This window comes from Elephantulus edwardii, unplaced genomic scaffold (assembly GCF_000299155.1).
Source record: "Elephantulus edwardii isolate Elephantulus edwardi_28Jun2011 unplaced genomic scaffold, EleEdw1.0 scaffold00062, whole genome shotgun sequence".
NCBI classification, from domain to species: Eukaryota; Metazoa; Chordata; class Mammalia; order Macroscelidea; family Macroscelididae; genus Elephantulus; species Elephantulus edwardii.
The window spans coordinates 14,324,646-14,350,543 of record NW_006399812.1 but is presented as its reverse complement, the minus strand read 5'-3'; the positions used below and the strand labels follow the sequence as shown (position 1 = coordinate 14,350,543).

General features: G+C 39.6%; 1 protein-coding gene across 1 annotated transcript in view; it reads right to left on the bottom strand.

The window, feature by feature from the left end:
- The window catches only part of DPY19L3 (dpy-19-like 3 (C. elegans)), a 104,222-nt gene that overhangs the window by 43,353 nt on the left and 34,971 nt on the right, over window positions 1-25,898 (bottom strand). The window contains exons 3-8 of the mRNA XM_006887832.1: window positions 22,028-22,118; window positions 12,818-12,939; window positions 12,096-12,241; window positions 9,392-9,515; window positions 8,711-8,845; window positions 526-657 (exon numbers count right to left, since the gene is read on the bottom strand). Of these exons, the coding sequence (XP_006887894.1) occupies window positions 526-657; window positions 8,711-8,845; window positions 9,392-9,515; window positions 12,096-12,241; window positions 12,818-12,939; window positions 22,028-22,118 (750 nt within the window). The remainder of the gene's footprint in view (window positions 1-525; window positions 658-8,710; window positions 8,846-9,391; window positions 9,516-12,095; window positions 12,242-12,817; window positions 12,940-22,027; window positions 22,119-25,898) is intronic.

Sequence of the window (25,898 nt, the reverse complement as noted above, 5' to 3'; positions counted from 1 at the left end):
GCTTTGGACATGTTGCCAGGAGGGACAGGTCCTTGGAAAGGGACATCATGCTTGGGAGGGTGGAGGGACAGCGCAGGAGGGGAAGACCCTCTATAAGATGGATTGATTCGGTGACTGGGGTAATCGGGATGGGTGTGTCAGAGGCGGTGCGGTTGGCGCAGGATAGAGCAGGGTTTAGGGCTGTTGTGCATAATGACTCTATGGCACATAACAACAACAACAACAATGGATGAGGATGATTATATGAAACAAAATGTGAATGAAGAACAGTGTGAAATACAATGTATACAAACTTTGTAAGCAAATCTATATAAAACAATAAAAATAAAAATTAAAGAACTGGGTATGATCACAGAAATACTGGAAACACATGTTACCCTATGCAACTTCATGAAAAAGTAAGTGACACCACTAGTGTTCTTCAGTGCGCATATGGTCATTTTTCTCCTTGTACTTTACTAAATAAGGCTCATTCAAGCAACTGATTTGAAAAGAAAATTGAGTTAAGGGCAGAAAATATCCTACCTGCAATTTTCTTGCAATTAATACTGAGAGATTAAAACTTATAAGCAATGATCCAAGAATCATAGAATTAAAAAACTGAAGAATGCAGACCAGGAATAAACTTGTTATCTGAATACCATACAGCCATGTCACCTGCAACAACCAGAGATTAGGTGATTAAACAGATTTCATCAAGAGACAGTGACATACTGACATCCTGTCCCTGAATGAATGGATCTCAGGTTACAAACAATGCAAAAAGCACACCCTACTTCAACCTTCACAATAGAAAAAAAGAAAGCAAATCACATACATACCAGTTTTTCCTCTTCACTTGTTAATACTTTACATTTCATGATGACATTAACCAAAGAAAAAAACGAGCAGGGATAATACAAAGTGGAAGAAGAAAACAATGGTGTAAGAGTATTTTCCAAACTGGCAAATTTCATCTACTGTAATCGCCTGTTCTTTCCCCCATTCCTGTACAATTACTGTCTAAAGCCAATAACCAGCACCTTACAATATACCATTATTCTCAGTTTGCCATACTCCGTGTTTCTGTAGGTGTTGAGTTGGTTCTAGTTCACAGAAATGCAATGCAGAAAAGAACAAAACTTTGGCCGATCCTGTGCTGTCCTCTTTGTATATTTGAAGACTAGAACAGCTTCATTTGGTCTGCACGCCTGATCCCTCCAAGGAGACTGGAAACTTCTGGGGCAGGACGTTTTATTTTTTTAAAAACCTCATTACATTCACAGCAGGCAGCAGAGAACAGTGGTCTAGAACATGGGCCACACAGTCAAAATCCGAGCAGTGAGGCCTTGAACCCGCGATGGACCAGACTGTGCATGAAGGTGTCAGAATAGGCTCATTTTAAACAAGAGATGATGACGCCTTCCAGACAAAGTTGCTACAAGGATCTGCTACAAAAACTGAAGGTGCTGAAGGATTAAAATTTGTGAACAATGGATCTGTTATGCTGGTTTTTTATCTAGTGGTTTTTTAATCAAGTAAGCACACTCTACTACTTAAAAAGTGCAGTTTATTTAACAAGTGGCCATGGTTCTGCCAATGTAATGGTTTCTTAGGTTCAACATCACACTGATGGTGAGCAGCCAGAAATACACAATAAGCAGCAGTGCACACTGGAAAGGCCTGGATTATTTGTGAAATACCCAGTGCGGCTTCAATACAACCCAGTCTAAGAGCAAGGCAGCACAAAATAGGTAGCCTTTCTGTGTGCAAAAATGGAAACTCTTTTCAATGGATTGTGCTACTGATATTCCTCATCATTCAACAGAATGAACTATTGCTAACATTTGCTCAGCACTCATAAAATAGCCAGCACTATTCTTAGCAATTCACATGTATTGATTCATCCTAATCCAGGCAGGCTGGCTCTAGACTCTGGCTTAACCACTATGGTATAGTGCCTAGAATATTTAAGTAATACTTCTGGACTCCCAAGTTTTCATTCTCCAAGGCAAGTATGAAGTATTGCTGTAGCTAGCCAGTTTTACTCATTTTTAAAGAACTAGATCTTTTTTTTAAGATTCTACTGTTTGTTTTCAGTTTCATTTGGTTTTGTTCTTATCTTTATTCCCCATCCTCTCTTACTTCCTTTGGAGTTTATTCTTTTTTAGTTTTTTAAGGTTAGAACTTAAATTATTGATTCCAGGCTTACTGTCTTTTCTAATATAAACAGAGTGCTTACGGTGTATTTTTCATTTTCACTCAGATCAATACTTCCTCTCTCATCTGTAGCCTATTTAGAAGTGTGTTATTTAGTTGCTGAAAGTTAGACATTTCCTATTAATCTTTCTGTTACAGATTTCTAGTTTGAATCTACTGTGGTCAGAGAATATATTCTTTTGATCTCAATCCTTTTAAATTTGTTTAACAATTTTCTTTTACAGACCATGATAAGATCTACCTTGCTGGATTTTCTGCAGGAACTCGGAAAGAGTGTACAGTCTGCTGTTGTTGGATGGAGAGTTCCACAGATACTGTTAGCTGATGGTGCTGCTAAGTTCTATATGGCCTGTTGATTTTCTGTCTGGGTGCTTAATCAGTGTTGATACTGAAATGACTGATAATTGTGAATCTGTCCATTTATCCTTTCAGTTCTGTCCGTTTTTGCTTCACCTATTTTGTAGTTATGTTTTCTTCTGTTTGGTGCTTATACATTTAGTATTGTTAGATGTTCCTGGCAGACTCTTTAATCATTATATAATGTTCATCTCTGTCTCTGGTAATTTTCTTTGCTCTGATGTCTATTTCATCTGATAGTAGGATAGCTATTTCTGCATGACATATTTTTCTCCAGCCTTTTACTTTTTTAAAAATTTCTGCTCTATCACTTCTAAAATTCCATTCGGTTCTTTGCATCTTCTATTTATGAGATGAGAATTTCCAATTCTTTTCAAGCCTGTTTGTAATTGCTCAATGAAGCATTTTTTTTAATAATGGTTACTTTAGATTCGGTTAGTAATTCAATTCAGTGTTTCAATGTTGGCATATATTGGTGTCTTCTCCAAATGAGAGGCTCTTGGTTCTTAGCATGATGGGTAGTTTTCAGTTGTATGTGGTTCATCATGAACATCACGTTATAAAACCTTAGATCCGTCTTCTATGTCAGGAGGCCTCCTGTAATACCACACCAGGGCTATGCCAGTGAAGGAAGAACATCCTCATTTCTAGATGGGCGAGGGAGGATAAATACCTTGCCTGGAATCCCATTAATACCTTGGGATGGAGTGGGGGAGGCAGGGGAGGGATATCTGGGAGAAAGTTCAAGTTCTCTATTAAACCTCTACTTGGCTGGGAAGGGGAGGTTGCTTTTATTCCTCATATCACAGGGTGCAGGTAGGAGCTGTTATCTCTAAGGGCTGGTGAAAGTCCTCACTTCCATTTTTACATACTCTACTATCACAACCTTGCTTGCTGAAAGTGAGGACAACTTGAAGCACTTGTTGCAGAAGATCAAGGAATGCAGCCTTCAGTATGGACTGCATCTCAATGTCAAGAAGTCAAAGATTCTTACCACTGGACCTATAAGCAGCATCATGATGGACGGAGAGGAGACTGAAACTGTCGACAGCTTCATCTTGCTTGGATCCACAATTAACGCCCTTGGTACCAGCAGTTAGGAAATAACGAGACACACTGTACTGGGAAAATCTGTAGTTAGGAACCTCTCCGAACTACTGAGGAGTTATGATGTCAGTTTGAGGACTGAGGTGCCATAGTCTGATTCAGGGAATAGTCTTTCCAATCACTTGCTATTCATCTGAGAGCTGACAGAAAAACTGACACCTTTGAGTTGTGGTGTTGGAGAAGAGCACTGAATATTCAATGCATGGCCAAGAAAACAAATAGGTATGTCTTGGAGACTACTGGAGTGCTCTTTGGAAGCATGAATAATGAGGATTCAGCTCATATACGTTGGGCATGTTGCTAGGAGGGGCTATTCCTCAGAGAAGGACATGATCCTGGGAAGGTTGGAAGGTCAGTGAAAGAGATGAAGACCCTCAGCCAGGAGGACTGATACAGTGACTGCTGCAATGGGCTCTTGTGTGTCAGGATGGCGCGGGATAGAGCAGGGTTCAGATCTTTTGTTTATAGAGTTGCTATGAGTCATACTTGATTTGACAGCACCTAACAACAACCACCACCACACTATTGTCCTAGCAGTAAAGGGAAAGGAAGTCTTACTCCCACTTGTTAGGGATGGAGGTCCAAGCTTCCCAACGGCTTTTGCTAGCACTCTGGGAGATGGTCAAAGTGCTGGCTTGCTACTAGGTGTCCTCTAAAATCCTTGTGGCAGGAAGTGAAGACTATCATGCCATAGGTAAGGGGAGGTGGAAATTCAGTATCTCTTCTCAGCTTCTGCTGATGGAAGTGGGAGTGGAGCTGTAGTTGTATTCTGTGGTACCTGGTTTTCCTTTTCTGGTCTGTTGCCTTGAGATCACAGGGTTGGGTTGGTTTGTTTTCTTCCCCCTCTTTCCCTCCCCACTGAGTTCATTGATGCTTCTGGTTTCCTGGTTTGTCCAATACCTCTATCTGGGAAATATGAGGCACAAAATTTAGCAATCTCACTCTCATTCTTTTCCCTCTGAGCCTCAAAGGGCCTCGGCAATCTACTCTATCTCCACTTTTGGAATCTTCTCATGCTTATTTTTATCTGTTCTGTCCAAGATTTTAGCAGAACTTAGCAGGAAGAGGAAGATGTGTACCTACTTCATAATGTCTGGAACTGTTTGGAATACTTTAAAAGTATTTATCAAATATTTAGGGAGCTCTGTCAGCTGAGTGGTAAGGGGTTGCACTACCAACTCAGATGATTCAAATCTACTAGGTGCTCCAGAGGAGAAGGACAGGTAACCTCTTCCCGTTCGAGTTACTGCCTCTGAAGAGTCATGTATGAGTTAGTTCCAGCTTGATGATACCGAACAACAACGTCATCAGGTACTTATTGGTGTGTGTTTTTGTTTTTACAATGGATTAGTAAAACTTCATTAACCTTCATATTTTAGCCTTTAATGAAACAATAGTATATCCTTAATAAAATTATTTACTATTTTGCTTTATATTTAAAACCTGCTGTGGCGTTAAAGTTGACTTTTTTTCAGCCATTACAGTTAACCCCCTCCCATCTCCAGCTACCTTAACTGCAGACACATGGTCTTCATCAGCATGGTCTTGCAAACCATTAACAGCTGAAGCAGCAATATAGAGACTACTCTCCACACTGGGGAGTGTGTGAAAATACCAACACAGGACAGCAGTGCCACCATGTTTAAGCTTCCTGTTGCATCCAGCGTGGCCCAATGCTCACCAGTTTCATCCTGGCCTGCATATCTATAGTCACGCGAGTCATTTTCCCAAGGTGTCTAAGTCTCTGGAGAACCTTCTAGCAAATCTTTGAACCCAAATGACACAGAGGAGTTGGGGAACTGAGCCACAGATGGAGCTGCTGATAGAAAGTATAGACTCTTATAGCTGGTTAAGCATCTGAGAGTACATTGACTTGAGGCTTCTCATAAATGGCCATCTACTAATCTTAGCAGGACCAATTGTAAAAACACCCTTGTACACATTTTTTACTAGAAACTTGAGCTTTCACTGGAAAGACATTTTCTATTATCCATGATAAGAAGGTATACGGTGTATAAGAAAGGATATGGCTCTTTTTATCACACTGTGCTGTCAATTTGGATTACTTTCTCCCCATACCAATTATTCCAACACGTTTTCATGTGACATGCTTAGAGATCAGTGATCCCAATATATAGAGAAACTAAAGCTCAGAGAAGTGAAATGACTTGCCAAAAGTTTTGAGAGCTAGTTATTTTCAGAGCTGATCCTAGCAACATGCTTTTATAACTCAAGAATTTTTCATTATAATACTGTTCCTCCTTAGATTATGACACTTATAACTACTTCTAACACCAACATCATTTCAAATATAAAAGTTTAACTAAGTTTAGAGTGGAATATGACATAACTTTGCTGTATTATTTAATTTTATGTGTGTGTCAAAACAGTGCAATTTTTTTTCTTTTTTTCTAATTTTAAATTAAATACATTTTCCTTTCAGGAAGGAAAAAAATGTGAAAAAGCTAAAAAAACAAAAGAGAATGTGCAGCACATCAACCCTGTGCTTTGTATCTTTCCCATTTTCTCACTTTCTCTGTATATATATATATTACTTTTTTAAAAAAGGGGGGGTGTGCTAGGGACTAGTGGCTCCATTATACTTCCTTACACAAACAACTACAGTCCAATCAATTACAACTTGTAAGAAGCCTTTAGGACAGAGCAGAACTGCCCCATAAAGTTTCTAACCTTTACAGAAACAGATCGTCTCGTCTTTTTCCTGTGAAATGGGAGATTTGAACTGCTGACCTTTGGATTAGTTCAACAGCATGATTGATTTAATAATGTCTCTGTGGGAGAAGGATGGACAATCTCCTCCCATGCGATTAACTGCCTCTGAAAACCTGCTGGACGGTCAGGGATGGGTTGGTTCTGACTCTATGGTACACAACAACAACTGCTTCAGGTTGTTTCCACTTTATTTTTTCCTTAGTATAAACTCCCAGAAGTGGGATTGTTGGTGAAAGAATATATACTTTTAGGTTTTTTATATCTACTGCAAAAGTATACTACAGAAAGGCTTTAACAATTTAACATCTTATCAGCAGCGCGTAGTCATCCATTGCTTTCCACCTGCCTAAGTATTAAGTGTCACCAATTTTTTAACTTGGCTGATTTTTCTTTATTTTCTTGCTGTATTTGATATTCTGAGTCTACTTTCCTTTGTGGTTCAGCTCAGGTTTTCCATTTCTGTGGAACTTGCAGCCTAAAAATTCTATTTTTCTCCTTCTAGCTTATCACTTTGACATCATCTAACATTCTCCACTTATTCTATTTTTCCAACCCAGATGGTGAGCTCCTATGGCTAGGAGTAATGTCTTCCATCAGCACGTTCTCTGGTGTCTATCCTAGTATAGTGGCTCAGGAGACAGTGCAAATTTGTTGTCAGAGTTTAATGCTTTCTAGTTTCTATTTGCTGTACCGAGGTAACTCGTGGTTGCTGTGAAGCTGAACACTGTCTGACACTAATGTGTCAAATGCGATAATAGTAACCCATGGCAGACAGTGTTTGGTGGAGCTCCCCAATTAAAACAAGCCTGGAAGCAGAAGTGGAATCCACTTCCGAAACAGCGTGCCTCCGTGAACTTGGAGAAACGATGGAAGTTATACAAGTGTTCAGGTCTTTTGTTCATAGGGTCGCTATGAGTCATCTACGACTTGACAGCACTTAACAACAACAATCTAGACCTAATCGCTCCTTAGCCTTTTGGTTGAGTAAATGTAGTATCTAATCCAGAACTATTTAATCTCCAAAACCTACAGCATTCTTATAAGGGAATAAATGAGCATTTTTGTTGGGTATTAACTAAATTGCTGCCTTGGATATGGAGATAATTGCATCACTGCTGTTGTCAACTAGTGTCAAGTCTGCTCATAGTGACCCCAAAAAAGAGGAACAGAATACTGATCTCACCTCTGCAAGTCCACGATCAGCTGAAGATAAGCTTTTTTTTTTTTAATCAGATTGCTATGCCTTCTTGCTAGTCCAACTTCAGCTGAGAGTGCTGATGAAAACTTGTCCGGCCCCTAGTGACAAATGGGCAGTGGCTGCTGGAGGTGCACTGTCTGGGAAGTGAGCCTGGGGCTCCTGCAGAGAAGGGAAGAATTCTACCCGCCATTTTTAATTACATGTGGAAAACAGTTAAATTACTGTTCCTTGTAACAGTAGCATTGTTGTTGTTGTTGTTGTTGCTATATGCCATCAAGTCATTTGCTACCCTGTGTACAATAGCCCTAAACCCTGCTCTATCCTGTGACAATCTTATTGACTCTGACACACCTACCCCCATTACCCCAGTCACAGAATCAATCCATCTCATCAAGGGTCTTCCCCTCCCACGCTGTATGAAGTGAGTTTAAAAATGTATACACAACACATTAATGCACGCAGTAAGGAATTCCTCAGCCAAGTCAAAGACACATGGTTCAAATCTACCAGCTACTCCGCGGAATAAAGATGGGCAATGTTCTCCTGTGTGATTTACAGCCTCTGAAAACTAGTGGAGGTCAGCTTTCAGTCAGTTCTGACTTGCTGGCGCATAAGAGCAGCAGCAGCAGCACATTAAAAGCCAGGCTAGTAAATGGCAGGAGCGCACGCTGGCAGAGTAGGAGCCTCTTTTAAACGCTATATTTAATATGTGACCTTCGGACAGTTCAAAGGTTTCACATCCCATATTAGATAAGTACTATTATGAATATTTTAGAAAGAAAAACTGTTACATCTTAGTTGAGTCCCTTAAATATGGCAATATACAGTGAGAAATTATACAATGCTTATCTTCTTTTGTGAATTTAAGCCATCTCCATAAAAGACAACTGTCCTTGGCATGTATGTCCCACATAGCACCAACTTTTAACTTAAACAGAACAAAAGTTAAGAGTGTCAACTAGGCTGCATAAAGCTTCAACTGACCACAGAGCATAACACATTAGAGCTAAGAAGCAGCACTGCATTATTATCACACATGTACACATTTTAAGTTTATTCTAGCACATAACCATTAAGCAATGAAAATCTCAACTGAGAAAATAAACTCCAGTCTACCTTCACTGCTGGCAGCAAGTCCAAGGAGTCCAGGGTAAAAAGCACCAGTGCTTGCATCAACATCATAAATTGATTAAATTGCCATGTCAGGCTAAAAAGAAAAGTTGATATGAAAATGGCAAGAAGTGTCAGCCTCTGTAAAGAGAAAAATTTGTATAATTTATGTGTCTCTTATAATAAAAAGCCTTGCAGACAAGTTTTCTCAAGAGCAGCCAATATCTGTATAAACCAAATAGAAAAACCATAAGCTGTTGCTCTGAAAACCCTTGCATTTTTTAGTTAAGCTCTAAATATCCTAAAGTGACATGCTGCATAGAAATATTCACATACGGTGTATGTACTCCACACTATTATGGAGGTGATAACATACCAAATCACATCTCAAGAGCAACGGCTTAAAAATGCTGACAGTTTTGCATAAAATGTGTGTGTAGGTTTGCAGCAACTATTTAAGGGTATATAATGTAGAACACATTTTTTTCCCCAACATCAAAAAATGAAAACATTTTCTTTGCAAAATAGGAAAAAGAAAACTTCATCTAACTCAAGGTAAATATATAATTGGTTAAGGAAAAAGAATTATTCGTAAGAAATGAGCTACTACAAGCATATTATATTTCCTAAGCATCTAAGAAGAAATTTCAAATTTAAAAACTTACAAGATAGTACAAAAATACTTACTTCAGAAAGAGGCTGTAAATTTGGTCTCAAGAAATAAGTAATTGCTGCTATCTGAATTGCAAAGAATGGCAGTGCCCAGTTCTCCCTCAATGGAATGGTAAACTCAACTCTTGTGGTATCTATTCTGCACAAAATAAAACAAAATTGAAACACAGTGGTATTTTTTTTAATAATAATGTCTTTAAAAAGCACTAAGTATCATTGTCATCTTCATTCCTGCAACAAATTAGACATCTAGAAAATATCTATGATTTGTTTAGGGCTATGTTAAGTTTGAAGACTCAGGTGCACCTGATGCAAGTTATGGTATTTGCAATTACTTTCTATACATCTAAAAGCTGGGCAGTGATTAAAGATGACTGAAGAAGAATCTATGTCTTTGGATAATGGTATGAGCAAAGAGTACTGAATATAGCATGGTCTGCCAAAAGGAAAAAGAAATCTGTCTTTGAGAAAGTACAATTCAGATACTCCTTAGAGGCAAGGACGGTGGAACTTCATCTCATATACTTTTGGCCATGCTGTCAGAAGGGGGGGGGGGGCTCATCCTTAGATAAAGACATCATATTGGGAAAGACAGAGAGGGTCAGCAGAAGAAAGGAAGGCCCTCAACAAGATAAACTGACACAATGACTGTAACAACGGGCCCTAGCAGTTGGACATTGTGAGAATGATACAAGATAGGGCAAGGGTCTGGTCTGTTTACAGGTCACTATGAGTCTTAGTTGATTTGATAGTACTTAAAAACAATGACAACAGCTAAGTGGTAGTGTCTGGGCTTCAAAACTATGCTAGTCTACCACCAACACACATTTTGCATGAATTACCCTTGGACACTACTTCTTGCATGTATTTCTAACTTTCTGTATTGTATTCCTATAGTTTTGTCATTGACAGTAACTTTTTTTAAAGATACCTCCCTAGAATGTATAATCTCACAGCAAGCACAATCATAGGTCAGTTTTCAGTTCCGCATACTCATCACCACAAACCACCACTGCACATACAATGCATTCAGTAAAAAGTTTTTATTTACTCTTAATAGTATAAGAGCCCTGGGACATAGTGGTTAAAACGGTTGCCTATTAACTTCAAACACATCAGCTGTTCTGTGGAGAAAAATGAGGCAGTCTGTTCCTTTCAAGATTTACAGGTTAGGAAACTCTCTGAGGTTAAGCTGCAGTTCCCTCTGGAGTCTCCGTAAGTCAGAAGCCACTCAACAGCAGTGGAGAAAACAAACAGTGGCAAGAGCGAAAAGAAAACTGACTTGCATTTACCCTCAGCAGCAATGTGCTGGAGATTAAAGTGGCATAAAGGCAGGATAAGGTCTAAGATCCCAAGGCTGAATTCTGATGAAGATTAAGCTCTGACCTTACATAGATTATTTAACCTTCTAAGATTTTCTTCAACTATAAAAGGAGGATAATAATAGTACTTAATTTATTGTTTTTAGTTATTATTAGATGCCATTCAGTCAACTCCAATTCATAGCAACCCCATGTACAACAGAACAAACCCTCGCCCATCTTGTACCCTCCTCACAAACTCTGCCGAGCTTAACTGCCCACTGGCACAGTCACTCCATCTCACTGAGGGTCTTCCTCCTTTGTCACTAGTTTTCTATTTTCCAAGTATGAAGTCCTTTCTCCTGGGACTGGACCCTCCTGATAACAGATCCAAAGTATGTGAGATGAAGTCTCACCGTCTTTGCTTCTGATGAGAACCCTGGCTGCATTTCTTTCAAGACACTTGCTTGTTCTTTTGACAGTCCATGGAGGAGTCAATATTCTTTGCCAACAACACAATTCAAAGGCATCAATTCTTCTTTGGTTTTCTTTATTCGCTGTCCAACTTTCACATGCATATGAAGCAAATGAAAATACTATGGCTTGGATCGGGATCAAGTGACATCTTTGCTCTTTAGCACTTTAAAAAGGTCCTTGGCAGCAGATCTACCCCATGCAATACATCATTTTATTTCTTGACTGCTACTTTATTTATAGGGTTGTTAAAAGGATGATATTTATAAAGCACTTGCAAAACCTTTGTATTTTGTAAGCCAAATAATGTTATAATAAAAATTATTTTTCTTAGGATTACAAAATAAAATTAATGTTAGAACTAGTGTATAGTCATAATACCCTTCTACTGAATATGAGTATTTTGAATACTGTAGACCAGGCAAGCATGCAACATAAGTTTTGAAAAATACTATTTCTTAAGACTCTTAGGTATTTACCAAGGATTGAGTCTTAGGGTTAATACTTAGTATTAAGTATTTTCTAAGTATTTAGAAAGTAATACTAGATCTTGATTTATATAAGAACTTCCATTTCTATGGAACTTTGTGCTTTGCTAATGTGAGCATCACACAATCTCTTAACTAAGGTTGATGACGAAGATACTGCTTTAAAAGATGAAATCTCTGGCTGGAGAAACGCTGGTATGGAAAATTGCCAACACAACTAGGATTTTTACAGATGACTCTCTGGGTGTGCAATTCAGTGCAATTCCTTAACTGGAAATATAATTAAGCAGAGCTTTCTTAGTAAATAAGAAAAAAAAATAAGCACTTCCAGGTTAACTAAAGACAAAAATGCTTCCTCCCAAACAAACATGGCAGAATAAGGTTCTGTGAAATAGAAATTATTTTAGTTTACTTAACACTTTGGAAAAGGAGAGCAGTATATTACTTCCAACTCACCTGTTTGTGACATACCAAACAGCTGCCAGCAGTCCCGACAGCCATGTACCACTAAGCAGCCAGCTGGTCACATAAAGAGCTGCGACATAGATGGCCTGGAGCCCAAATAAGGTATAAATATAAAAATAAACTGGCTCTAAATATTTCTGCAGAAAGGAACAATAAAAAAAAGGTTGTTAGAGAAGTCTTTATCCTCACCACCACTTTTAAAGTGTGGTACAGCAAATTTTCTATCTAAAAACCTGTTAACAGCAAGCCATAAACCCATATCCCTTGGTGCCGTTTAGAAAGTATGCTTTCTTTGTACTACTAAGAGTTGAAGAAGGAAGTCTTTGAGGGTGCTGACTTTATACTTTACATAAGTTTTATGCCTAATTTGGTCTTCTTCTCTCATTCACATGAAGTGGTCTTGTGATATGTTAATTTTCCCAAAACTGTTTACCTTAAAGATAAATTAGGAAGGAAAGATTAAAAGTTTCCAAATAATATTATTTATCAACTTCTAGACCACATATATAGCTTGCAATATAGGCCAGGAAGCATTTATAGATGAAAAATAAATATTTAAATAAAAAATTAAAATTTGTTTTATTATACATACAATTAGAATATTTTTGTACATTGATGAACTTATATGTGAAAGCTTCATATTAAATTTAAAATGGTAGACTTTTACTTTCGTTTAATAAAAATGCAACTCAATGTCACAAAATATTGCATACCTGTATGGGTAGAGCTCTATATAAAATACTGAGAAAAACTTCTTGATATATATTCATTCTTTCAAGGAGGTTAATTGTCCTCATAGATTCGGTCTTATTATCATATATTAATCCATGTAAACCTAAGATTGATATTTTAAAAATGAAAGAACATTTACAATTTTAATTACAATCATTCATTTAGCAAACATTATTCATAGCTGGATTTTTTTTAATGTGCCAGAGCCTGCATTTTGGCACCAGTAATATAATTTTTAAACCCCCCCCAGAGGCCTACTCTCATAGTCCAACCCTACAGGACTGGAACAGTGGGCTTGAGTGTGTCAGAGATGATGAGGATGGCACAGGATAGGGCAGGGTGCAGGTCCACTGTTCGCAGGGTCACTATGACCCCAAGGTTTCAGAGGCTATCAAAATGCATGGGAAGAGACTGCACATCATTCTCAGAAGCACCTGGAAGATTCAAGCCACCTGTCCTTGAGCTGGTAGTACAACTCTTTACTCACTAGGCTACCAGAACTCCCTCTTGGTGTTATTAGGTATGGCAGTCAATTCCAACTCACAGAGACCCTATACCACAATGAAACACTGCCCAGTCCTGAGCTACTATGATACCTGAGTCCACTGTTGCTGCCCCTATACCAATCCATCTTGCTGAGGAATTTCCTGTTTGCTAATGAATATTACTGGAGAACACCGGTGGCTTAATGGTCAGGAATTGTGCTGCCAACACAAAGATTCGTGGTTCAAATCCACCAGCTGCTTATGGGAGAAAGATGGACAAATAACTCCTGTCTGATTTAATGCCTCTGAAAACCCACTGGAGGGTCTGCTACAGGTTGGTTCTGACTTTAGAGTATACAACACCACCATAGAAATGAGGGTAAGGGATTCCACATTCCTCCAGTAAGGTTTGAAATCCTCCTCTGGGAAACATTCTGGCTTCTCTGCCCAGAAATGAATTTGGTCATTCGGCTTCCTCTGGCAGACGGATATTAAGTGTACATGCACATATGAGCAGAGGCTTTCAGAGACTTGTTCCCACCAGCTCACCTGCCCTTTATCTCTGCTATGACGACCAACCACTGAAAGCAAATTCACTGCTAATGGGTTCATTCCAACTCAGAGCAAGCCTACAGGCCACTGACCCACAGGGTTCCCAAGGCTGCAGATCTTTATGGGGGCAAGTGGTGGGTTAGAACTCTCCATTTCAATTAGCAGTCCAATGCTTAATCCGCTGTGCCAGCAGGGACTCTTGCTGTGATGACTCAAAATGCAAAAGCTGGTTCTGATTCAGAGTTGATCCTCAGTTGAGTCTTTGGGGCTGTAAACTATGTGAGCAGGAACTACCCATCTTCCTCCTGTGGAGTGACCGGTGGATTCAAACCCTCAGACAAATCGTGGTCTTTGGGACAGCCATGCATCTTGCTAAGGACTATGCCACTAGAGCTTCCACGTTCTAAATGAGGCTGGACTGAGACGACACAGCAGAGCTGGTGCTGCTGCCTCAGAGCAGACATGTCATGAAAGCAGCAGTCAAGAAATCCAAAGACACGTTGTACAGGTCAGATCTGCCGTCAAGGAGCTCTTCAAAGAGCTAAAGAGCAATTGTGTCACTTTCAAGACTAAGTGTCTAACCCATGCCATGGTATTTTCAATTGCTTCACAAAGTTGGAAATTGAGTAAGTAAGACCAAATAAAAAATGTCTTTGAATTGTGATGTTGTGCAAAGTATTGAATATTCCATGGACTGACAAAAGAAAAAAAAATCAACACAAACTACCACCACATCTACCTTACAAGGTAGGGTAGCCCTTAGGGACAAGGATGGTGAGACTTTACATTACACACTTGGGGCACAACATCAGGAAGGCCAATCCTTAAAAAAAGATATCATGCTTGAAAAGTAGTGGGTTAGCAGAACAGAGGGAGATGGTCACGGAGTGACTGCAACAACTGGCTTACAGAGATTGTGAGGACCGTACGGTGTCAAGCAGGATTTGGGGCCGTTGGACGAAGGATTATTACGATTCAGGGTCAGCCTGACATCACCTAACAACAACAGTAGCACAATGACACAGTAATATACCTGTGGTCTGCTAAGCCCATGTCCAGAATTGATCCCAAACATTGACTGGCAAAAATACAAAAAGATGTAGCAAGCAAAAGATTGTTGTGCTTATTTCTAATAAAATAGATTATTTCATTTAAAAAAATAATTTCTAAGCAAAAACATTATCATTTCATTTCTAAAAACAAAAGATTAGGAAAAACTAAAAAATTTCTCAATAGGAAACCCGAATAAACCATAGTTGTGGTGGTTTATCTTTGTGCAATTGCAAAAAGCAGTAAAGTTTTGTTAAGTGGGGGGGGGGGAAGCACAAAATATAGAACAACATATAAGCTAAGCACTATTTTTATGTAAGAAGTGTTTTTTTAATATGAAATATATTAACAGTAGAAGAATTAAACCCAAAACTTATTTAAAAAGTTATCTAAATAGTAAAGAAAATAACCAAGGTAGTGGAGTAAGAAAGGACACTGATTTCCCAGAATGCTCCCTATGTTTTAGTCTTTGGACCTATGCAAAATTGGTTGGTTTTTGTTTTTTTTTAAGTATTAAAAAACAAGTTTAAAAGTTTTAAGCCAGTTCCTAAAACCAAAGCACAAAATAAGTAAGCCTTCTGAGCTGGTGACTTAGTCTCAGAGAAGGAATTGGATAACCTTAAAATAGAATAATATACCCACAATCAACAATCTTAACACCAGTAGTCAGGAAATCAAAAGAAGAATTGCATTATCAGGGACCTCTCCAGAGTGCTGAAAAGCAACGATGTTAGTCTGGAGACTAAGGTGTGCCTAATACAGGACACAGTCTTTGCAATTACTTGTTTTATGTTAGATAGCTGGGCAATTACTAAAGATGACAGAAGAACTGATGCCTTTGAATTGTGGTGCTGGAGAAGAGTCTTGAACATAACAAACAGGCCTGTCTTGGAGAGGGTGAAACCAAGTTTCTCCTTGGAGGCTAGGATTTTGAAGCTCTGTCTCACATACTTTGGACACATGGCCAGGAGTAGGATACCATACTTGGAAGAGTGGAGGGACAGGAAAGGAGAGAAAGACCCGGATGAGATACACTGACCGGAGTAATGGGAGTAGGTGTGTTAAGAGTCAATGAGACTGACTCAGGACAGGGCAGGCTTCAGAGCTGCTGTACACAGAGTCACTATTGGTCACAGGCAACTTGATGGCACATAACAACAACTATGAGATGGCCTAGTGGCAAGAAGCTGTGATGCAATCGTGAAGGCATGCTGTTTGAATATACCAGTTGCTCCACAGGAGAAGGATAGAAAATCACCTCCTGTACAATTGACTGCCTCTGAAAACCACCAGAGGATCAGCTATGGGTTGGTTCTGACTCAACAGTACATAACAACAACAATGTGGGATATGCTAATTACAAATGAACTCCAAAATAACCTATTTTGAGGTCACAACATTGTTAGTAACTATATTAGTATTGCTACTTTTAAAGAATTATTTATATACATATACTCATAAACAAATATGTGACAAATGTCATAAGAACCAAAGTTTTCAACTTAAGAAACTCGAGATACAAACAGAAAATAAAAAGAGTAAAAATTCTATTTAACTTTAAACTAAAAATAGCTATATTTCACACAATTTGATGGGTGGAGGGAGAGGTGGGTAAAGGAAATAGGAAAGATGTGGTGTGAAAATGAGTGTATAATGAACTTCGTAAGTAAATCAGTATAAAATAAAAATTTTATTTAAAAAAAAGCTATATTTGTAATATATTTTTCTTTTAGGAAACAAACATTTTCTAGCTCTGGTGCTTGAAAAGGGCTGGAAATAGTGAGCAATCGAGTCTAGATGACTGTTGTTTGTATGCCTGGGTGGTGTGATTGGTTCATGACTTCAGCTGCAAACTCTAAGGCTAATGGTTAAGCCTACTGAGAGGTGACCTGGAAGAGAGGCTTGGCGAGCTACTGTCAGAAGTCTAGTCATCGAAACCTTCACAGAGCACAGTTCTGCCTAGATCCACGGGAAATCACTGTGACCCAGAGTCAACTCCACAATTTCTAGACTTTAGATTTTTAGCACCCAGACTGTTGTCTCTAAACTGCCACTGAAAACAATCACAGATCCTTGGCAAAATGGTTGATTCCAATTCAAGGATAGGAAATCTACAAAATGGGCCTGATATATCTTATCATACCAAGAACTAAAGACACTTTGCACAGACTGCTGAGGTCATGTGTAAAAATAAGACAGCAGGCAATCTGAAGGCAATCCTGTAGGTCGAATACAGAAATGTCCAAGTGTAAAAAGAGTGAACGGGGGGGGGGGCTGTGCAACAATGAAATAATTTTTTTCTAAAGAGAAAATCAAACTGGGGCAGGGGAGTAGGGAAGAAAATGTGCAACAATGAATGAATGGAAATCAAAGTTCTTGGTAAATTTTCATTAAAATATCAATAAAAATTTTTTAAAAAGAGTAAATGAATAGAAAGTATTGAAACACATTGATTCATGGGTTTACGTTGTTGTTGTTGTTATGTGCCATTGAGTCACTTGTTGACTCATAGCGACCCTATGTACAAAAGCTCTAAACCCTGCTCTGTTCTGTGCTAATCACACTGTCTCCAATACAACCATCCTGATTACCCCAGTCACTGAATCAATCCTCCTCATAGAGGGCCTTCCCCTCCTGCGCCATCCCTCCACACTCCCAAGCATGATGGCCAAGGACCGGTTCCCTCCTTACAACATATCCAAAGCATGTTAGATGAAGCCTCAGAATCCTTGCCTCCTAGGAGCAGCCTGGTTTAACCCTCATCAAGATGAATCTGTTTTCTTAGCAGTCCATGGTACCCTCAATACTGTTCTCCAGCACCACAGCTCAAAGGCATCAATTCTTCTTTATCCAACTTCTGATGCGTAACAAGTGACTGCAAAGATACAGATACACACAAAAAAGGCAAAAACCTCCTGTAGGGGGTGCTAGAGAGTAGACTCATTCTGAAGCAACAGCTTTAATGAGTTGCTATCTATTCTGCCTTCCCTTTGCTCCCTTTTCTCTATTTTTACTATTTGGTAACCAACACCTGGGTTACCAAATAGTTGCTTAGGAAAACATTTTTTTCTTTGAAAATTAATTCCATCTAGTAATGATGGAAGGAAATATGGAATTCTAATACCACCATTAGGTAGTCTTCCTGTGGATAACAGATCCATAGTGCTAAGTCATCCAAAGGACATTATGAACACAACAGGGAAGCCATCAATGTTAATCCAGAAAAGAGAAACGGTCAGACGTTATATTCTCATGATACAATACAAAAAGAGGTCAATAATGCCTGTTAGGAGTCTCATAATTAACTCATTGCCATCAAGTCGGAATTAACTCACAGCTGACCCCCACTGGGTTTCTGAGGCTGTAAATCACAAGGGAGGGGACCGTCTTTCTGTGTCCTAAGGAGCCAGCGGTGAATGTGAAACACCAGCGAGGAGCGGCCTCTGGCTTAGCCCAGCTCCCTGCACCTAGGCCTAAGCAATCTTATCAGAAAACTCCCACCAAGACCAAACAAAAAGCCATCTGAATTATACCTGCTAGGTTAAACCAGCTAAGGGAAAAAAGCTGCCACCAACAGATCTGAGTTCAGAGTGTTCCTGCCATACCGAGTAGACCTGGCCAAAAAGCTGGACTGTATCAAGAACATGGTATCGAAATCAGGGGAAAAAGAACAATAGCCTGTGTGTGATATTCAGATGCCAGTCTTGTTGCTGAAAACAAAGACGACTTGAAAAACTACTGCTGTCACTCAATGACAACCGCCTTCAGGATGGATTATATCTCGGCATAAAGAAAACAAAAATCTTCACAACTCAAAAAAAGCAGCATCATTTTAAATGGAGAAAAGACTGACGTTGTCAACAATTTCATTTCACCTACTGTTAGGTGCTGCTGAGTCAATTACGACCTATAGCGACCCAACAAACAACAGATCTGAATCCTGTCCTATCCTGTGCCATCCTCACACTTCCTGACACATTAGAGCCCACTGAAGCACCCATCATGTCAATCCACCTGGTTGAGGGTCTTCCTCTCCTCTGCTGATCCTCTACCTTTCTGAGTATCATGTCCAGGAGGAATAGCCCCTCCTGGCAACATGACCAAAGTATGTGAGGTGAAGCCTCATCATCTCTGCCTCCAAAAACCACTCCAGCTGCACTCTCTCCAAGACATATCTGTCCATGGGATGTTCAGTGCTCCTGTCCAACACCACAGCTCAAAGGCACCGCTTGGATCTACAAAATCAGTGCCATGGAAGCAGTAATCAAGAAATCAACCCACAAATGACACTAGATAAATCTGCTGCAAGGACCTATTTAAAGTCCTAAAAAAGCAAGACTGCCATTTTCAATTGCCTCACACACATGGGAAAGTTGAACAATTCATAGGGAAGACAGAAGATGAATTGTAATCTCTGACTTATTGTGCTGCTGAGGACTACGAAACATGCCATGGAACAACCAACCAGTCTGCATCGGAAGAAGTGTAGTCAGAATGTTCTCAAGAAGGAAGGATGGTGAGACGCTGTGTCGTAAACCATGTATCTATCGGGAAGGGCCAATCCTGGAAAGACTTCACACTTGGAAAAACAAAGGGACAGAAAAAAAGAGCAAGTCCCTCACAAGAGGGACTGTGTTCCAACAACAAGCTCAAGCAGAGCAGCAGTTATGAAGATGTTGCAGGATGGGTTGGTGTTTTTGTTTTTTTTTTTTGGGTTGGTGTTTTTGTTCACAAAGTATCTGTGAGTTGAAGCTGACTTGATGGTACCTAATAACCTTAAATGTTTGGCTGCTAACTCACAGGTCAGTGGTTTGAGCCCATTGTGTTCTCTGCAGGAGAAAGATAAGGCAGGGTGATACCATAGACTCACGGCTCAAAACCTCAGCAGTTTCCCTCTGTCCTAACGGGTCACAAGTAGGAAATGACTCCACAGCAGTGGGCTTGGTGTTTTGGGGGTAATCTTTGCAGTGGGTTCCACTTAACCTTGTGCCACCAAATCTCCTTCTTGTAAAGATTTTTGGCTGTCCCATGGGACCATGAGTCAGAATTCAAACCAGTAACACATAACACGTGTCTGATTTACAGATGACACAGTGACCTGTTTACAGATGAAACTATATGACTTGGATTTATGTGGAAATAATTCAGGTAGAGTATAGAGGAAACAAGACTGGTTATAAGTTGGTAATTATTTCAGCTAGAACATGAATGGATACATGAGAGTCCATTAGAAGATTAGCTGTCTCTTTTTTTGACATTTGCTATAAAAAGTATCAATATTATCTACAATTTTCAACCACTGAGGTCCTAAGGATTCCTAAAAGGAAAATGGCCACCATACACCTTTATTGGAAGGTTTTTCCACCTTAGCACTCTTGCTTCGTAGGTCAAATAATACTTTGTTGTGGAGGTTGCTCTATACATGGGAGGATGCCTGGAAGCATACTGGGCCTCTACCCACTGGATGCCAGTAGCACCCCCTGCGCGCGCGCGCGCGCACACACACACACACACACACACACACACGTAAAAATAAAAAACCTCCAAGCAAAAAAAAAAGAAGAAGAAAAGAAACAACAACAAACCTCCAGCCACTTCAGATTTCTTATTTGCACAATTGCCCCTTCCCTTTCATACTGAGAGCCAGTGCCTGATAGGATGCTCGACAAGCTAGTAAATATGTCAAAACTGGTAAACGGGAGTAAATAGAAGAAATCAGCACTGTTCTTCCTTTCCTGTAGAAACCATACTTCAGGGTAACAAAGCAATTGATGAGAAAAAGGCTTTCCACATAATACAACTCCAGTTAATAAATACAGAAAGGAAGACAGAGTTGAGATATCACTATTTTGTAACCCTATTTAAGTAATGGATATAGCAATAATTATCAACAAATAAGTAAAAGGCTGATGGGTAATTAGCTTTATTATGGATGAAGAGGCTGTCAACAAGCACTAACAGATTAATTTTTTGAGCCTTTATGGTGGCATGAACCGTAAATGCACCTAACGCCAACTGGAAGGTTGGAGGTTTGAGTGCATCCAGAGGTACCTTGTAAGAAAACTCTATGCAGCACAGTTATACTTGCTTTGGGCTACGCTGAGTACTGACTATCCCATGGACTGTCAAAACAACAAACAAATCTGTCATGCAGGAGGTGTGAGCAAGGCACTCCTGAGCGCACGGATGGTGAAACATAACTTTACACATACTCTGGTATGTTGTTAGGAGGGGCAAGTCCTGGGATAAGACATGCTGGGAAAAGAGAGGAAGACTTCAGCAAGGTGGAGTGGCACAGTGTCCACCAACAGGCGGGGGGGAAGCGGGCTCATGATGATGGTACAGGAGAGGGCAAGGCCAGATCCCCTAACAACCACCACAACAACTATACCTAATTAACAACAACGGCGCCTAATAAGGACTGACACACATGGGGCTGGCATGATTGCAAATGGCTTGAAGGTCATTGGTATCGTGATATAGGTATAAATCACCATGACTTAGGTATAAACCACCATGATTTCCAAGCATACAGACACAAATTAAATGCAGCAAAAGCCTAGAGAAGGGTAATTCTGTCATGTGTACCAACGTGTCAAGAATAATACTGAGAAGGAAAGATCCTTTTTGGTGCCTCCATTAGATGGAATAAGAATAAAAATATAAAAAAATATAGACTCTAGACCACTTAGGAAAAGTTGAAATGTACAAATAATGGCAATTAACAAAATAAAGGCATGAAAGGGAGTTTGGGGACGAGAGTACAAACTGTAATTTTTATTTGTATTACTCAAATGACTTTTATTCACAGATAATAATTCTTTTGTCTGCAAAAACCTCTTCCAAAATAAGGAAAAATCAACAACCCAAGAAATCCCAAACAGATTAGGATGAGGCAGCGCTGAGAGGAACTGAGAGAATTACTTAAAGTATTAGTGAGCTTTCAGAACAAAACATTGCTATGGACCAATTATATGTTCACCAGGAAAAAAACTACACAAGTTCAAGTAAAACCTAGACAGGTTTTGTAAGCGATCAGAATGTTTTGACTGAAATATCGAGAAGAACACAATGGGCCCAGAGGGCACCACCAGTCATAATTACCTTGCTTGAGGGTCGGAGCCTGCAGCATTTGCTTGTAGTACGAGTAATACAGTCCACATTCTGTTCTGAACGAGATTTCTCGTTCCACTTCCTGTAATAAAGTTAGGTTTTGTATATTATCTGCAATCACTGCGGAAATAAGCTAAAGAAACAACAATTTAAAAGAGGAAAAACTCAGATATGTAGTTTTAAGAATTCTGGCTAAATAACAGCAGCAGAAGAATTGCTGAATCTGGGAGATGGATAAAAAAAAAAACAACTGTGCAGTTGATTCTGGCTCTAACACTCTAGGACAGACTAGAACAGCCTATAGTGTTTACAAGACTATCATTTAAATTTTTTTAAAAATTTTATTATTTTTGTGTGTGTACCGCCAAATTGGATCTTGACTGGTACAGGAGGAGATTGTTTCTCCTTCTCCAGCAGAGCATCTGGTGGATTTGAACCACGTACCTCTGGGATGGCAGTACAGCGTTTTGCCACTAGACCAACAGAGCTTCCTAAGACTTTAATTTAAAAATAAAAATTCTACTAGTTTATTTACAAAATTAGAATACACTGTTTTCAAGAACAAGTTTTTTTCAATTATACTCCCCTCACCCCCATCAAATTGTACAACCCCATGATTAATCCCCTCCCCCCCTGCACATCTTCATCCCTCTACTTCCACTTTCTCCCACCCCTCTTGGATTCTTATACTCATTCTAAAATAAAGGTTTTATACAATATTTATCTTGTGGGACTGAATTCACTCAGCATAATACTCTCCAGACCTTCCCAAGTTAGGTCATAATTTACAAAATCATTGCTCTTTCGTGCTGCATACTATTCCATTGTGAGAATGTACCATCATTTCTCAACCCATTCATTTGTGGTTGGACATCTGGGCTGTTTCCATGTTCTTGCGATGGTGAATAATGCTGCTATGAACATTGGTGTACAAATCTCTGTGCCTCAGTTCTCATTTTCTCAGGGTATATTCCAAATAGTGGAATAGCTGGGTCATATGGAATAAATACAACCAGAAATTCACACTCTGAAGAGGATAACATTGATGCGTGGAATCTTTTAAAGAATAAATCCATGTGTGCATCAAAAACTTTTTCCAACAGGTTGAAAAAAAAAACCCTACCAACTGGGAACAAACATTTGGTAATACCATCTCAGACAAGAGTCTTACAACAAAACTTTACAGAACACTCCTGGGCCTCCACAAGAAAAAGACAGATAACCCAATTACAAAATGGGCAAAAGACATGGAAAGAATTTACAGAGGAAAATATTTGAATGGCTAACAGACACATGAAGAAATGCTCCAAATCACTGGCAATAAGAGATGCAAATCAAAACCACAATGAGGTACCATCTCATTCCAATAACAGTGGCAAAGTTTAACAGGATAGCAAGTAATAAATGTTGGAGAGGATGCGGCAAGATAGGAACTCTTACACATTGCTGGTGGGATTGTAAAATGGTACAACCTTTCTGGAAGGCAGTTTGGCGCTTCCTCAAAAAGGTTATCATTTTTATGGAAGAAAACCCACATCTTCTGTGAGTTGGGGCTTGAACTGTTAAACTTTAGATTACCAGATAAGCACTTAAACATTGTACTGCAAGGGCTCATGGGAATTTATCATCCTATACTCTCCACAACTGCAGAGGCTCAGGTGAATTTATTATATTACGTTCTCTACAAGGAGCTTTGATGTCTTGTGGTCAGAAACAGTACTGTCAATAGAAAGGCCTGCAGTTCTCATGGGAGAAACATGGGCAATCTCCTCTCATGAAATTTACTGTCTTTGAAAACCCACTGGAGGATTAGCTATGGGTCTGTTCTGACTCAACGGCACATATTAACAACAAGCTTCCTCTAGGGAGCTCTTGTAGCTCAGTGGTAAGGATTTACCACTAAGGTTCTAACTTGATGGTACACACCAACAATTACCATGCTCTTCACTGTGGTGGGAAAAACGAGTAATAAACATCTTATTTTTAAGACTTTTTTTCTTATTCATGAAGCCAAATATTAACTATAAAAATGCCTGACCTAATCTTCTGTTACAGGGAAAAGAAGATACCGAGATTCAAACATTCTATGTAGTTGTGGAGGGTTGGTGAAGGAAAGGAAACTCTCAGCCAGGTGGGTGGACACAGTGACTGCTGCAATGGGCTTTTGTGTGTCAGGAAGTGTGAGGATGGTGCAGGACAGGGCAGGGTTCAGATCTTTTGTTCATAGGGTCACTATGAGTTGTACTCGACTCGACGACATCTAACACTAACAACATCTTTCAAACTGACTATGATTCCTAGTGACCATATGAACACTAGATCAGAACCTTCTCCATCCTCATGCGCATGCCCATTACTGCTGACACTGTGTCGGTCCAGCCTGTTGAAGGTTTTCTCTTTCAATGACCCTCTACATTGTCCAGCATGATATCTTTTTCCAAGAACTAGGCATTCCCGACAACATGCCAAAAGTATGTAAGACAAAATCTCAGCATCTTTGTCTCAAAGGTGCACCCTGGTTGCCCATCCATGAAGACAGATTTGTTTGTTCTTCTGACAGCACACTCAATATTCTTCACCAACATCACAACTCAAAGGCATATTCTGAAGAGACATCTACAGAGATATTCTCTACACAGTCTATAAAGAGTATTTCATTTAGGTATAAACAGGACAAATGACGACATTATCATTTCAGAATGGGGCTAGCCTTCGGAATGGTGCCGAAGGAATCCTGCCGAATCATGGCCACAGTTTCCATTTATAAGGTTTGGAGACAAAGAAAACCACCAACTGGTGGCAATCACAATCCATCACTGCTACAGGTGGGACCACAGGAGCAGGAAAAAGAAAATGACTGAGATACACAATCAGTTTCAGATTAAAAGGTTACTGGATGGGATTCCTGTCACCTCAGCTGATGCTTCCAGGGAGCCAAGTCACAGAGGTGGCTTAAGGGTCAGAACTCAAATGATGGACTTAGGGCTCCGCTACAAACTTCATTCAGTCTTCCACATGCCAAAGGCTTCATTCCCCACCACCCTACCCCCAAAACGGTTCTAAAAACTGACTCTGAATCAATTCCAACTCATAGTGATCCTACAGGACAGAGTGGAAATCAGGGAAGAAGTAGAAAACCCAGAGGTTTTCCTAGCCTGTATACCTTTATGCAAGCAGACTGCCACACCTTTCTGCCAAACTGCAGCTGGCTGGTAGATTCAAGTCACTAACCTTTTGGTTAGCATCCCAATGCTTAATCCACTGCACAGCCACATGTGGCAATAGTTTTGTGGACTATTATTTATTGCACTGAGTTAGATTATCTCAAAAGACCTCTTTAAGATGTTAAAAACTGTGACTTTGAGGATTAAGGTGTGTCTGACTCAAAGTTACAGTATTTTCAAGTGGCTCATGTGCTTGTGAAAGCTGGATAATGAACAAAGAAGAATTTATACCTTTGAGCTATGGTTTTGGTGATTATATCATAGATTGCAGGAAAATGAATAAATCTGTCTTAGAAGTAGAGCCAGAATGCTTCTCTGAATCAATCATGTCGAGGCTTTGTTTAATGTACTCTGGATATTTTACCAGGAGGAATCAGTCTCTGAACAGGAGAGGGTCTGTGGGAAAAAAAGACCCTCAATGAGGCGGAAAGACGAAGTGGCTACACCAGTAGGTTCAAACATGGCAATGACCATAAAGACTGTGCAGTGTTCAGCGTGACTCTGTTCTTTTTTTTTTTTAAATTAAATTTTATTAGTTTTAATGAACATTTACAGAGATTTGGGGTTTTCATTCATTCATTGTTGCACTGTTTTCTCCACCCTCATCCCCAGTTCGTTCTTCTCCGCCCCCATGTCTG